The 15759-nt window shown below is 43.6% G+C and overlaps 1 protein-coding gene across 2 annotated transcripts in view; it reads right to left on the reverse strand.

Annotated features, from left to right (window-relative positions):
• ALG9 (ALG9 alpha-1,2-mannosyltransferase) overlaps positions 1-15759 on the reverse strand; it is a 37333-nt gene that overhangs the window by 9280 nt on the left and 12294 nt on the right. The window contains exons 10-14 of one of the 2 annotated variants that reach the window (XM_065738363.1): positions 8863-9017; positions 6946-7075; positions 6093-6240; positions 5643-5772; positions 833-963 (exon numbers count right to left, since the gene is read on the reverse strand). In XM_065738363.1, coding sequence (XP_065594435.1) covers positions 833-963; positions 5643-5772; positions 6093-6240; positions 6946-7075; positions 8863-9017 — 694 coding nt within the window. Of the gene's footprint in view, positions 1-832; positions 964-5642; positions 5773-6092; positions 6241-6945; positions 7076-8862; positions 9018-15759 lie in introns of those variants that run through there. The other variant, XM_065738364.1, reaches the window with a different exon arrangement.

The following is a 15759-nucleotide window of genomic DNA, read 5'->3' on the forward strand; positions in this document are numbered from 1 at the left end:
CAAAAAAAAAAAGGAAGAAAGGGAAAAAATTTCACTGACATTGATTTCATTCACTCACAGAAACAGCATTACAGTAGCAAAGAATGACAGACTCACTTCAGTACCAAACTATGCACTTCTAGCTAATGTAACTCCTTGCACTGATCCTAGTTAGCATTGCAAAAACACTTGAATGTGTCTTTAAAGCAGAAATGCACAGAGCTTCAGACATCTAGGGGATAGGCAATGCAAAAGGAGTCCTCTGCAACACTCTTGCACAGATGCTTCTGTTGCCTTATTAATGAGAGTCATTGGCCACCTCATCCTCCTCTCCTGAAATCCCACTCTAACATAACAGCAGGTCTTTAGGCAAGGACAGCTTAGGAAAAGCCATGCCAAGGAAATTCATTTATGTCAGCAAGCCAGGAACAAGAGAGCAACCCCTAACTAAAGCATATCATCACTATTTCTCACTGTCCAGCTGTCTTCACCAGCTCTACTCCCTGAAGGGATCTAATATGGAGAAGTAATAACGTCTCGTGTAAGAATACAAGAGGGCACTGAATTCCACACACCAAGAGAGGACTCCTTTCAAAAATAATCCTTGTTCCTCAAATCCTCCTGGCTTGCTTCACCCTCTAAAGCACCCTAGATCATTAATACTGCACATACTAGTTTGACAGTGGTTCCACTGCAGCCAGCAATCTGCCTTTACAGGAACTCTGATTTCAAGCTGGCATTTGCCACTGTAGCTTTTCTTCCTGTGCAGCTCTTCTAAGCAGATTATTGTACTAATCTAAAATTAGTTCACAGATCTGTCAGTCTCTCATTAATTCCAAACAATAAAATATACCTGGAAGCATCTAGGAATGGCTTGTAGGCAATGGTTACCCACTCTTCATTGTTGGAGGAGTACCTTGGCTCCCTTGGGGTTTCAGCTGCTGAATCCAAGTCCACTAGATAGTGGCATTTGGAAATATCAACCTGCAAAAAGAAAGATTCTTGCTGTTTATTTCCTCCAGGCTCCTGGTTGCGTGTACTCATACAGGCATTTTTATTCATACAGACTGTTACACACCTATGAGAACAGGTTTAAATTTCTAGCAATGTGAGAAATGGTATGGTAAAAGATTTTGAGTGTTTCCAAGTATATTTTTTTATCAAGTAATAAAAGCTTTCACTACTGCTATCAGAGAAGAAGCCTGGGCTGCCTATGTGATGAAGTAACACTACTAGCTACTTTGCAGAGGAACCACCAAGTCACAGAGGGTGAATTTGAGGCAGCAGAAGCAATTCTGCTGATGTTTGACTCAAGGTTGTCTAACAAACTCTTAACAACTTATGATGCAGACTCTACAAGCTCCCCAGACAAAAGACATCATTATCTTCATTGTTGGAAAGGTTTCCTAGTGTCTAAACTGAATCTTTTTTTTTTTAATCTCTGTCTTTACCCATTCCTACCTGTTGTACACCACGAACAAGGAGAAGAAACCCAGTAATTGATCACACAAGCTCCACAACTAGTTAACTCCACAAGTCCCAAGGTACTGACAGAATAATGGAAAGCAAATAGTCCTAGCAGAGTCAGCATGTTATCTGGTGCAAATCATGCTGGGTTTGCGCAGGAATAACCTGGTCTGTAGCACTGGTGACCCCCCACTGCCTCTCTTGCAGCAGAAGGACATATATTGTACCTCTCAGACCACATGTTCTTGCATGCAGTTATGCCTCTATCAGCTGCCTATGATACAATTAATAGCCTTGCCCTAAAAGGTTTGGTAGCACTTGGTTAAATTATGAAAATATAATCAAGGAAGCAATGTCACAAATGATTTGTGTACGTGACCTCCCCATTAAGTGAGCTGTAGGTAGTGTCCTCAGGAGCCTTGCATCATGCAATCTGTTTGCCTCCAGTAGGGGAGAGTGCTCTTGTGTACGAGCAGGGAATATTTTTCTTTCATACAAAACAGTGTCCTTTCTAGGCAAAAGCTCCCTCCTGCACTTTTCTTCCCCATTCCTTACAAGTTCCCCTGCAGACATACATGTGAGCTGCTGAGACAAATATCAACTATCAGATACAGAGAATATTTGAGCTCCTATCAGGACAAATTTCCTTTTAACAATAAACATCAGATGTAAGATAATTTTTGTACAAGGCAGTTCTACACAGGGCTGCATTGTACAGAAACCTCTGCATGAAGCACAAAAGATGTGGAGAGTAAGACAGTTTTGTATGAGTAAAGGGTCATAGCCGCCTCTTGAACATCTAATTGTCTTCTAAGTGATGCCATAAGTCATTTTCAAAAGTGAACTAAGAACTCTAGAGCCTGAGGCCCTGTGCCAGGGTGGTTATATGTTGCAATGCACAAGCGAATGGAACCCCTCAGGTGCAGCAGCAATGCTGAGCTTCTGGTGGCATTACGACTCAGCCACTGCAGCAAAGCAACTCCTAGCACTTACTGCTTCTGTATTTAGGTATTCTGCTAGCTTTTATAAGCCACAGGTCACTCATTCTCACATCTGGCACACAGGCTGAGCTTGCAGTACTGACCTCGGAGGCAGCCACTGCCCTCCAAATCTGCACAATGTGAGTGTCCCATCTCTAGTGTTTCTTTCTGCCAACTGAGAACGCACAGAACTTAGATGCTTGTTCTGGTTTTCTTGGCCTGCTATCCCTCTATACCAAAGAGAGCAATTCCCATTCTGCCACTGGCATGTTAAGCATTTTACATTAAAACACAATGGTGTTTTGAAATTTCTGAAAGAAAAAAAAAAACACCAATGAAATACAGAACAACCTGATAATTATAGGTTGTGTCCTTCATTAATCAGGACATTTTGATCTGGGAGACATCACAGAACCAGAAAACATGTACTTAGATGCAGAAAATGAACCAAGCAGAGCCTTTATTCCAGTTAAGCAGAACAGAAGATGTTTACTGACCAGGAATTTTAAACTAACTGCAAACTAACAGTAGCCTCATAAGCACATTGATGCTTCATCCCTGTTAAACACAAGGGAGAGATGAAAGTCAGATTTTCTGATCACTGCCCAACTTGTAAGCAGATTTTTTGCCACCAGATGGCTCTATGGCATTACAACTGTGTGGTAAATGAAATTATACCACGGGAAACTCAGCTAATGAGAATGTTGAACCCATTTCTTGCACTGCATCAGAAGAACATTCCAGGTCCTCGAAGAGGTTCTGGCCATTAGCGAGGACGCCCAAAGCACTGAGTTTGTCTGCTGTAAGTTATGTAGAATCTCTTGGAGAAACAAAAGTAACTGAGTGCTAAAACTTATCTCACTTCTTTTACTCTAAATGCTGCACCTCCAATGCTTATGAATTATCTGCCACATTGAAAAGCTTCCCTTTCTACCATTTCAAGTAAAACACAGCGTTCTCTTACAAGTCACACTGAAGCTAATAACATTCATCCTGGTCAAAGGGACAACACAACTATGCATTCTTTTCAGGGTTTACACAACATTTTAGTGGTAAGCAAATCTTGAAGTATTTCTCTGCAGAAAACCAGTCTTAGTGAACAGAGCTGAAATTAATTTCTAAACGATGTCCCTTCAGTTCTCCTTCCATTTCCATCCTCCCAGTTTTTTCATTTGATGCAACTAAGTGATGGAGGGCTAGATTTGATCACATTCCGAACAACTCGTGAAGGAAAAGAGTTAGTATAACAGAGAGACAGAGCTAGCAGCAGCCAGGTCACACTGAGCAAGGACAGCAGCTTGTCTGCTTTACCACAGATAACTCTTTTGAGCAGAAAGATGTTTTTAAGTTCCTTGAACATTTAAGAAGACAACCAAGCTTCAGATGGTTCCTACAGTTCCAAAGAGAAGTAAATTAAACTGAAGAAAAAAGTGAAACTAAAGAGAAATTTTAAAAAAATCTCTTAGGTCAGGAGTTTTAACCATTTCAATGTCCGGATCTACTGCTCCTACTCAGATGCCTCTTTTGTAAGAGTTCAAACTCCATTTTTCATAGGAGTTTTGGAGACAAATGCAACTTCCCAATAGCACAAGTTTAGTGCTGTTTTGCAGTTCTGCTTTTGTTAAACAAGGTCAAAACACTTTTTCCCTGTTGCTGGGGGACAATGAGGGGAAACAGATTTACTCTTCAGTTTTCAAGCAGAGCATTAACAGATGCTTACAAGGTGAAACACTGAAATCAGTCCAATTTCTGCAGACATTAATTGTTTTTAAGCTCTCCATGGCTTAGACCATCCTTCTGAACTGTTTTTTTTCCCCTCCCTTTTAAAGGGCCAACAGACACATGTTATTTAGATATGTTTGCTAGGATGGTTCTCTGCAGTTCCTATTGACTTGTATTTTTTAAAATGTGTATGCCTGCTATCCTTGAGGAAAGATCCCACCCATTCTTTCTGGCATTAACACCTCAGAAGCAAAAGTTTTGAAACCCTGCTTAAAATTCACATGAAGTAGTAATTTCTAAGAATGTTCCAGGCTCTTTAGCTTGCATGAGTAGTAATAATCGTCGAGTGTTATTAAACAACCACAGAACAGAAGTGTCTCTCATTCCAGCGAGACAGTCCAGTGGTCCGTGCTATGAATATGCCAAAGTTGAAGATTTCCTAAATTAAGTGCAGTAGAGAACTTTCCTTAGGTGGGAACTTGCCTCATTCCATTTATTTTAACTACATAACAATTCAACAATTCCCAAAATAACAGAGCTTTCACTCAGCAGACTTTTACCCACATGGTTTGCTCTTCTGTTACACTGCTGCCTTCCATCCGCTCTTCTGAGGGGATCAAAAATATTCATGCAGTGTTTAACTGTCCACAGTAATGAGCCACAGAAAGTGCATGTCCGTCATCCTCAGCAAGGATACGATGCTCAGGTAAAGGAGATACCTGTTCCATTACAAGAGAGCTCCTAATGTACTGATAGAATATCAAATCCCATTCTCTGAGGTACTGAGAGGAGATGAAGAAAAGACTAGGCATGTATGGGCAGTCCCCCATATTCACTCATGAAGTAAAAAAAGAAAGGACAACTAAATATCTGTACCACAAAGAATATTCAGTGCACTTTTAAGATTTAAACTACTAGATAGTTTTAAAGAAATTAGCAGAAAAATATAAAAATATTTATAAGCATGAACCATTTTTGTTTGGGTAATACAAGTCAGTAATATCAGTGTGCATAAACAGCTTCCCACAGAAATCACTGACAACTGTTTCACTGACTCCCAAATTAAGATCTTCTTCCTCTGTTGCAAATATGACAAATAAATCCATATTAAAAAAAGTACAAAAAAGTACAAAGGAAAATTTCAATCTCTGTTCAGTGACAATTATCTTCTGTCAGGAATTTCAAACTAATTCACTTCACTTCCCTGTGATCACAGTAACTCCACAGTGAACTCGACTGCAATAACTAGGAATTACCTTTTTCTTTTTTTTTAATCCTAACCTTTTAAAATGGAAAATAGGAAGATGAAGTGCTAACAGAAACCAGACTCACATAAGTCAGGAAATTTCCAAGTGCTGCAGAGAACCCATTTTTGGTTTTAACTGCACTGTCCATAGAACACAAAACAGGGAAACCCAACCACAGATCTAGGCATTGCATTAATACAAATGGCACAGTAAGGTGAGGAACATAAAAAAAGACTGTAATCCTTACATATCGAGATGGCTCTTCCTTGTTTTGGTCATTCATGTCTGTGGGAATGATCCGTGTGGCCATTGGTCCCTCAGCAAATGGTTTGGGTAACTGGCCCCTAAACTCTGACAGGATGAACTGGAGCTGCCAACTGCAGAGAACAATGTCAGAAATCCCAGTAGGAAACTGCACGAGGCAGTAACATTTTATACAGAATCAAACAGAAGAATACTAAAGGGAAACTTCATTTGTGAAGACAGACAGCTCTACTAGATGAACAATCACACTACAAAACTGTCACTAATCTGTGACCAACAATCTGTTGACACCAAACTTCTAAATCTTGTTTTGGACATGCTGTTGTCAACAGAGATACAAGATTTTGAAGGTTACTCCCAAAATACTTCCTGTGTGAAATGACCCTCCTCATGGATCAACACCAAATCATAGCTTTCACAATATACAACTCACTTATCTGGCAGCAGGAAGCTGCTTGGGAATCTGTGCCATTCCTTTCCCACACAGACATTAACTGGCCTTCCCTCCAGCACAGTGTGAATATTTGGGTCCATAGCAATCCTGTGAAATTCTGGGTACAGGTCCAGAGGCCCATGGTAGCCTACGGGAGGCAAAAGTTTGTAAATAAAGCTAAAGAAATACACAATATTTGCATGACTTCTCTTAGAAGACTACACGTAAAAATTCACCTATGTTTTTTAAGCTGATAACTTACTGAATAAAAGAATCTGTGCTAAGAAGTAACTGGAATCCAATGTTCCCTCTCCTATATGGAGTGCTTGTACTTGTTCCTCACATTCTCCAGTCCTGACTGTCAGCAGCTGGTACTACCAAGCAAAAAAAAAAAAAAAAAAAAAAAAAAAACGCTGGTGGAAACACTATGTGGCTGCAATTCAAGAAAGCACTTCAGTATGGCTCTTAATGCATCCCCATTCAGGACAAATTAATCTAATGACAAGTTCTACAAGGGAAAATGTTATTTTAAGTGGGATCATATTTCTGCAAGTTTCAAGTCCCTAACTAAATACTAATCTGGGTGCACACTGTACATCACTATGATTACACTGGCTGAAGGTCAGGAAATTTAAACTGACAATTCTAGTGACACACACATACATACACACCACACATGTGCATGTACACACATGAAAGAGGACACTACTCCTTCTCCTGCAAGGACATCTAAGCTCTCAGATTTCCTTATTTTCATTGTGCTCATCTATTTAGACCATCACAACTTTGGCTGGTCTTGTGACTTATGAAGACCAACACCCAGAAAAGTCCACAATGATGGTAGAATACTGACCTCTGAATAAGGCAACAGAGCGTGACAGGGACAAAAGGCCAAAGAGAAAGACTGTGCCCAGAGCCAACCAGTTGGAGGAGACCGTGTAGTGCTCCAGGCGATAGCGCTGGAATATGAAGTGGTAACACTTCTGAGGAAAGGAAAAAGAGGACATAAAATTACTCAAACACTGAAATGCCCATTTGAAAAACAATTTTGATAACCTTAAAGCACTGCCTACATCTCCCACCACGTCCTTGGTACGTGTCAGCATTTTTTCATTCTAACACATAAGAAATACACAGAAACTTAAATGGTTCAGTCACATTTCTTAACTATGAACCCAGAGCATTTATAGATTTTTTTTCCAGCCGTTTTCCCTAGGAAAGACTCTCATCAACCTGTAAAGCATCCTCTACTAGATCTCCAGTTTGGCTGTTCCCAGGTGAATCATCAAGTGGCCCTTGCAGAGACTTCCTGTAGGACCTGTCTACAGTGACAAACCCTGATGAATTCCCCTCTAAAGGAGCTTGGCTCGATCCCTTCCTTCTGTTCTTCCTTTCTGCAGGAATGATTACTCACTTCCCATCCTAACCCAATTTCTACTCCACAATTTATTTGCATTGTTCTCATAGGAGTCAAATCTACATGGTTTGGAGGAACAGATTCTCCAACAAGCTTGTACTACTAGAGGGTCACAAATTATAACTTCTCAGCGAGATACTGAATAAGTGACAAAAGGATGTCAAACAGTACACTGAAACATTAATTATAGAAATACATACTAGGGATTTCTAAAATCCTACTTGGCAAATGTCCTAAACTACTGTCCTCTGGTAAACATCCCAACAAACAGATGGTAATTCTCAGAGACAAAACTGCTGACATTACAGAGCTTGATCCTGCAACAAATGCAAGGACTGAAACACACCTGGGGAGTTCCAGCCTCACAGCACAAAGCAGCAATAGTGAAGAGAGACAAAGAGCCAGAAGAGCAACCAGCTGCGGGGAGTGAGGGAAGCTCAGGGCAGCAACAGGAACAGAATGAGGCAGAACAGCTGCAATGGGCTTTAACAGTGATGAGTAACTGCCATCATGCACCTCTTTCACAGAAGAGAGATTAATAATTTGGAGCTTTGGGTAGGCTGATACCTATTCAGAATGCTTTTCTCTATGAAACATCACAGCAGCTTTTTGCTTAATGTAGTTTTCATTTCTTCAAATGCCCAAGAGTTCCTTGTGCCTAAACAAGACTACTTTTTCAAATCAGTGAGACTGCTATTAATCAAGTTACTAATCCTTGTGACATCTCTTGGATGTTATAACAGCACTGAACTATCACAACAGCTTCTCACCAACAAGTCCCCTTGGAAAATGGAAGAACTCTAAGTCATCACAAAATAATTAGTTGAGAAAATATTTTCAACTGTTTATCACGTGACATAATCCCAGATGAGGATTTTAATAGTCCACACAGATTATTATGAAGTCTGCTTTGGAGGCTAAGATTATTAGATCATTCAGTTTGATGTCCAGAGAGGGAAATCCCAAATATTTTACTGTTGTAATCACAATTTACAGAGAGCTAACAGATTTTCACATACTCTCAGTCAAACTATACAGGAATACCATGGTTTATCTTGTGAAATCAGCATTATACAGTTCAGTATTAATGCATTCCTCTTCCAGAGCCTCAAGACTTATCTATGAAACATGGTCCAAAAATAAAAATTATAAGATTAAAAGTGATCAAAAGTTATATATGGGACAGTCCTGAACTACATCATAATTACAGATTACCAACCTGATTACCAACGACACATCTCTATAAATATTCCCAAACTTTCAGAAGAGAAGTTGAAAAGGGAGATAGCACTTAAGCTTCCTAAAGCTATGAGCTCATAACAAAATGATAAAACCCATATTCCAGAAACTTACCTGAAGGGCAGACAGAGCTACAGCACTGCAGAGACATATGAGAGGATAGATGGGAAAGAGAAACCTCTCTTCCTTGTGAGGCTGACTGAAGAAAATTATGATCCAAATGTACACAGGAGCTAGTGTCAGCCAGTAGGGACGGCCCAGATTCTGAACTGAAAGAAACAAGTACTCAGCAGAGTAGCAACATAACATGTTCAAACTACTCTTCCTCCTGCACACATCCATCATGGGCGTTATCACATCCTATATTCGAAACCCCATTCCTTCAGAACCAAATTGCAGCCCTCAGACAAATGCATCGTATTCCAAGCAGCTAAAATCCAGGTAATGCATCCAGACAGTCAGCACAGAATTCTGCTCAGAGAATTGTCACAGTTTCCCTAACACTAACAATGTCAGCAGACTTTTGAAGACAAATGCAGAGATGAGTGAATGGGTTACTGAATCCACGTAAGGGACAAAATCCACCAAGAACTGACAAGTCCATGTAAGCAGGAACTCCACGTTTCCTGCTGTACATTATGCTATGCATGCAAAGGTCAGAATGAATCTCCTCTGGATCTATCCTTCACTTTTAAATGGCTGTTTGGCAACTGGCGATGCCACAACTCCATCGGCTTCATTACAAAAATAACAGCATGAGAGGTATTTCAGGCACCTTCTGCTCAATGCAGGAAATAACGGATTGAAAATAACAAGTTACCCTAAATTTTAGCCACAATGAGGAGAGTCCCATAGTACCTAACAATTTTCAACCCTTTTTCTACCCCTTTGCAACTCCCAGCAGCAAAGAGAAACAATTAAGCTAACAGTGTTTCACAGACAAAAGGAACCAAGCACTCAGCAGTGTGGCTCTTTACCATTAAAAGCAAGAACACCAAGCAAACAGGAGGAAATCTTGCATTTACAGGATCTCCTGCTGAGCTCCTACTGGTTTCCGACAGTAACATCCAAAGAACATAAATTTACAAATAGCCATTAGCATACATTATCAGCAAAGATTATGATATTACTGTTTCTTGTATTCAGTAAAAGAATCAGAGAGCAGAGCTCCAGCTGGACTGATGAAACTGGAGACCTCAGCCAACAATGAGCCCTCTAGAAAATAGCAAGGGAAAATTCATGCCTTCAACACATCTTTCTGTACACAGTCACTTGCCAGACACCGCATATTTCAACAAAAGTTATTTTTCTTAAGAGAAAGCCCAATATACAGTAGGGGATATTCTACTTCCTCCTTTCTCTACCCTCACTACACCCATGCCTATGGGAACAATTCCCAGTGCAGACAGTAGCAAGACTGTCTGCCAGGGCTCAGTTCTGCACGTTAAGAGTCCCTCCTTCACAACACAGAGCTCAGGTTCAGTCCCAACATGGGCAGCAGGAGACTCCAGAGAATGCCTTCTGGCATACTCAACACCAGCAAGGGAAAAGCTAGAAACAGCTCTGCTCTCCTCAGCTTTCAAAGTAAACATTATGGTACCAATAAAAAAAGTGTCAGAAGCGTGCAGCTAAGGCCACCATTTCCAGCTGCAAATAAGACAGGAACAGCAATGGGCATGTAGTTTCTTCCCACCTTAAGGTTTCTGACAGGGCTATTGCTAATGTATTTCTATCTCTGGCCGAAGATTGTGTACTTGTTAAGCTTAATTCAGGTATGAATAGTTTAGCACTGACAACACAATATTATTCTTGAGGCTGTTGTGGTTTTGTGGTTTTGATGCCGGTATTCCACATCAGAGCATCACGCAGCAGTTAAGGAGTTAATGCTGTGGGAGCAGCAGAGGGGAGGGGCGGAGCTCCGCACCGGATGGAGGCGGCGCTCGCTCTGGGCGCGTTGCTCTGGGCTGCCGTGTAGGTTCAGCACGTGTGCTTCCCCTGCGGGTCCTCCTTAACGTAAGCTCACAGCTTTTGGTTTGAAAATTTTTTCTCTCTCTTTCAATTGTTCAATTTTATTAGATTTAGTAAAGTTACCGTTCCTTCTCAGATCGTGCTGTTGTTTTCTTGTAGACCCATCTCTTCCCGCTGTTTCCCCCTCCCCCTCCCGGAGCGCGGCTCTGCTCGGGCGGCCGCGCGGCCACTGACGCAGTTTCTTTTTCTCTCCCCTCTCCCTTCTCGGTTTCCCTTGGGTCACTGTCACGGACAACACCGTGACAATTATTGGTGGAGAATGCGGGCAATGCAGTATTGGCACCCCATTGTAAATCTGGTGCAGAGTGGACTAAGGTTTTTCATGTACCTTATAGCATGCTGGCGTCTTTTTAAGCTCCTCGCGTTCAGCACCGGAGTAATGTGGATATACAGCTACTTTAGTGTGCTGAGGGGGTTACATGCCTCCTACCTAAACACCCTGGCTAACGTGACAGATTATGCGGCATTTGGAACGGTTTCCAATTACTCTTTTCAGGTCTTTACCTATATTCAAGATGTCAGCCCGGCAACTGTGTTATCTGTTTTTCTGAATGCACTCTCGGCAATAGTAATTTACATCATGTGGAGGGAGCGTTCCTCAAAACCAGAGAGTGTTGAATGGCAGGGAAGGTGGAAAAAATTAGGAAAGAAATTAGAAGCGTGGGGACCCCCGGTGTTATGCAATTTTGATCTTGAGCACCTGTGGGACCCTGAGAAATTCAGTGAGTGTTTAGGTAAGGAGTCATGGGACTCAGGACGATCTGAGAAGGAATGTATTGTTTGGGGTCTGGCTTGTGCTTATCGAGCCATAATTGATATTCTGGAGAGAAATGGTTTCCAAACCAAGGTCCAAAGCAAAAATGAAAACCTCGAAGCTAGACCTGACCAATCACAGGAAGCACCGGTATCAGTGTCGGTTGCCCCTGTGGAAGGCCAGAAATGGACACGGCCGTCTTCGCGCCTAGAACGGAAAGAAGAAGAAGCAGAGAAAAAAAAGGAAGATCCAGGCGAGGGGCCCTCCTCAGCACCACCACCACCACCACCACCTAAAAAGGCCACTAAGAAAAGTGAGAGACATGGAGAAGACAGCGATGATGATGGAGTCACTGTTACCACTACTCGTCGGCCCCTAAAGATGACTGAAATACAAGGTTCAAGAAAGGAGTTTGTACGGCGCTCGGGTGAATCTATTGTCACCTGGTTGCTGCGGTGTTGGGACAGCGGTGCCAGCAGCGTGTCCCTAGATGGCAGCGAAGCCCGCCAACTGGCAAGCATTGCCCGAGACCCAGCTGTCGACAGAGGAATTGGCAGATGTCTGAATGGAGTCGCTACCCTCTGGGAACGAGTACTAGTGGCTGTAAAGGATAGATACCCTTACAAAGATGATCTGGAGCCTAAGGTGGAAAGATGGAACACCGTGGAGAAAGGCATCCAATTTTTGAGAGAAACAGCCGTAGTAGAGATGCTGTATGATCCCAATTTCGTCCCTAACAATCCACACCAGGACCGTGATCCTGATAGAGTAAGGTGCACACCTGATGTATATCGCAAGCTCTCAAAAACAGCACCAGAGAGGTACGCAAGTACACTGGTAGCAATGTTCCATAGATTCGAGGGTCAAGACAGAAGACTCCCAGTTTATGAATTGACTATTACACTCCAAAACTTTGAACAACAGTTTCCACCATCACGTGCTTCCATTGCAGCTATAGCAGCAGAAGAAGTAGGTGAGATGAAGAAGACACAGGAAACTATACTGGAGGAACTGTCATTACTGATGAATAGGGATGAACCTGTGTCAGTATTGGAAACACCTGATGAAGACGAGCATGACCCAAAGAATCTGATGAAGCAATTTATCAAACTGTTGAAAGTCTCGGCCACCAAAGGCAACCGCATCTCTGCACGAGCAAATGACGGCAGTAACATCATGTCACGTGTGGCCATGTGGAGCTTCTTACAAGAAAACGGAGAGGACAAGAGGAAGTGGCATAAAAAACCCACTCCTGCACTGCGAGCACGGGTGAGAGAACTACAGCAGAGATCAGCCACCAATGAAATTGCTCCCGTCACTGCAGGTAACCAATAGAGGGGCCCTGCCCTCAGCCAGGGGAGGGAAAGGGATAATAGAGTGTATTGGACTGTGTGGATTAGATGGCCTGGCACATTAGAGCCACAAAGATATAAGGCACTGGTGGACACTGGTGCACAGTGCACTCTGATGCCCTCGAGTTATAAAGGGACAGAATTGATTCATATTTCTGGAGTGACTGGGGGTTCTCAGGAACTGTCTGTGTTGGAGGCAGAAATAAGCCTCACCGGTAAAACCTGGCAGAAGCATCCCATAGTGACTGGACAGGGGGCTCCATGCATACTCGGTATTGACTATCTCAGAAGGGGACATTTCAAGGATCCCAAGGGATACCGATGGGCTTTTGGAATAGCTGCTGTAGATGCAGACAACATTCAGCAGCTGTCTGTTTTACCTGGCCTGTCAGAAGATCCGTCTGTTGTGGGGGTACTGAAAGTGAAAGAGCAGCAGGTACCTATCGCTACAAAAACAGTGCACAGACGGCAGTACCGCACCAACAGGGATTCCTTGCTCCCCATTCATAACTTGATCCGTCAGCTAGAGAGCCAGGGAGTGATCAGCAAGACTCACTCACCTTTTAACAGCCCCATATGGCCGGTGCGTAAAGCCAGTGGAGAATGGAGGCTGACGGTAGATTACCGTGGCCTGAATGAAGTCACACCCCCACTGAGTGCTGCTGTGCCAGATATGTTGGAGCTGCAGTACGAACTGGGGTCAAAAGCAGCCAAGTGGTATGCCACTATTGACATTGCCAATGCATTCTTTTCTATTCCTTTGGCCACAGAGTGCAGACCACAGTTTGCTTTCACCTGGAGGGGCGTTCAGTACACCTGGAACCGTTTGCCCCAGGGGTGGAAACACAGCCCAACCATCTGCCATGGGCTGATTCAAACCACACTGGAACAGGGTGGGGCACCTGAGCACCTCCAGTACATCGTTGACGTTGTGTGGGGTGATACAGCAGAGGAAGTTTTTAAAAAAGGAGAGCGAATAATCCAAATTCTTCTGGGTGCTGGTTTTGCTATTAAACGGAACAAAGTGAAGGGACCTGCCCAAGAAATTCAGTTCCTGGGAGTAAAATGGCAAGATGGACGTCATCACATTCCAGGAGATGTGATTGACAAAATCACCAGTATGTCACCACCCACTAGCAAGAAAGAGACACAGTCTTTTCTGGGTGTAGTAGGATTTTGGAGGATGCACATCCCAAACTACAGCCTCATAGTAAGCCCCCTCTATCAAGTGACTCGGAAAAAGAATAATTTTGCATGGGGTCCTGAACAGCAGCAGGCCTTTGAGCAAATCAAGCAGGAGATAGCCCGTGCTGTGGCCCTGGGGCCAGTTCGGTTGGGACAGGATGTGAAAAACATCCTCTACACTGCTGCTGGAGAGAAAGGTCCCACTTGGAGTCTGTGGCAAAGAGCCTCTGGGGAGACCCGAGGCCGACCCCTTGGATTTTGGAGCAGAGCGTACAGGGGTTCAGAGGAGTGCTACACTCCAACTGAAAAGGAGATTTTGGCAGCATACGAGGGGGTTCGGGCTGCCTCTGAAGTAATTGGTACTGAGACACAGCTCCTCCTGGCACCTCGACTGCCAGTGCTGAATTGGATGTTCAAAGGAAAGGTTCCCCCCACCCATCATGCTACCGATGCCACCTGGAGTAAGTGGATTGCACTGATTACACAACGAGCTCGGATGGGGAACCTCAACCGTCCAGGAATCCTGGAGGTGATCATGGACTGGCCTGAAAGCAAGAAATTTGGAACATCCCCATCAGAGGAGATACCACGTGCTAAAGAGGCCCCACCATATAACGAACTACTAGAGAATGAAAAGACGTATGCCCTCTTCACTGATGGATCGTGTTGTATTGTTGGGAGGCATCGCATATGGAAGGCTGCTGTGTGGAGCCCCACACGATGAGTTGCAGAGGCCACCCCAATTTGCGGAGGTAAAGGCTGTCCAGCTGGCCTTAGATGTGGCTGAACGGGAGAGGTGGCCCATGCTATATCTTTATACTGACTCTTGGATGGTGGCAAATGCTTTATGGGGGTGGTTGCAGCAGTGGGAACAGGACAACTGGCAACGGAAGGGTAAACCTATTTGGGCTGCTGAACTGTGGAAAGACATTGCTGCCCGAACAAAAAGGTTGGGTGTAAAGGTGCGCCATGTAGATGCTCATGTGCCCAAGAATCGAGCTACTGAAGAGCAGAGAAATAACCATCAGGTAGATCGAGCTGCCAGAATTGAGGTGTCTCAGATCGATTTGGACTGGCAGAACAAAGGAGAGCTATTTTTAGCTCGGTGGGCCCATGAGACCTCAGGCCATCAAGGAAGGGATGCGACCTATAAGTGGGCTAGAGACTGAGGGGTGGACTTAACTATGGATGCCGTTGCACAGGTTATCCATGACTGTGACACATGTGCCATAATTAAACAGGCCAAGAGGATGAAACCCCTCTGGCAGGAAGGGCGATGGGAAAAGTATAAATATGGGGAGGCGTGGCAGGTTGATTATATCACCTTGCCACGAACTCGCGATGGTAAGCGTTATGTGCTCACCATGGTGGAGGCGACCACTGGGTGGCTTGAGACATACGCAGTACCCCATGCTACCGCCCGAAACACCATCTTAGGGCTCGAGAGACAAGTCCTATGGCGACATGGCACTCCAGAGAGAATTGAGTCCGATAATGGGACTCATTTCAAAAATTCTCTTGTGGATATCTGGGCCAAAGAACACGGCATTGAATGGATCTACCATATCCCCTACCATGCACCAGCTGCTGGTAAGATCGAGCGCTACAACGGGTTGTTAAAAACCACGTTGAGAGCAATGGGTGGTGGGACATTCAAGCACTGGGAGAAGCATCTGGCAGAAGCCACCTGGC

Source organism: Cyrtonyx montezumae, unplaced genomic scaffold, assembly GCF_038088225.1.
Source record: "Cyrtonyx montezumae isolate F1298 unplaced genomic scaffold, pur_monq_1.0 scaffold_22, whole genome shotgun sequence".
Taxonomy (NCBI): Eukaryota; Metazoa; Chordata; class Aves; order Galliformes; family Odontophoridae; genus Cyrtonyx; species Cyrtonyx montezumae.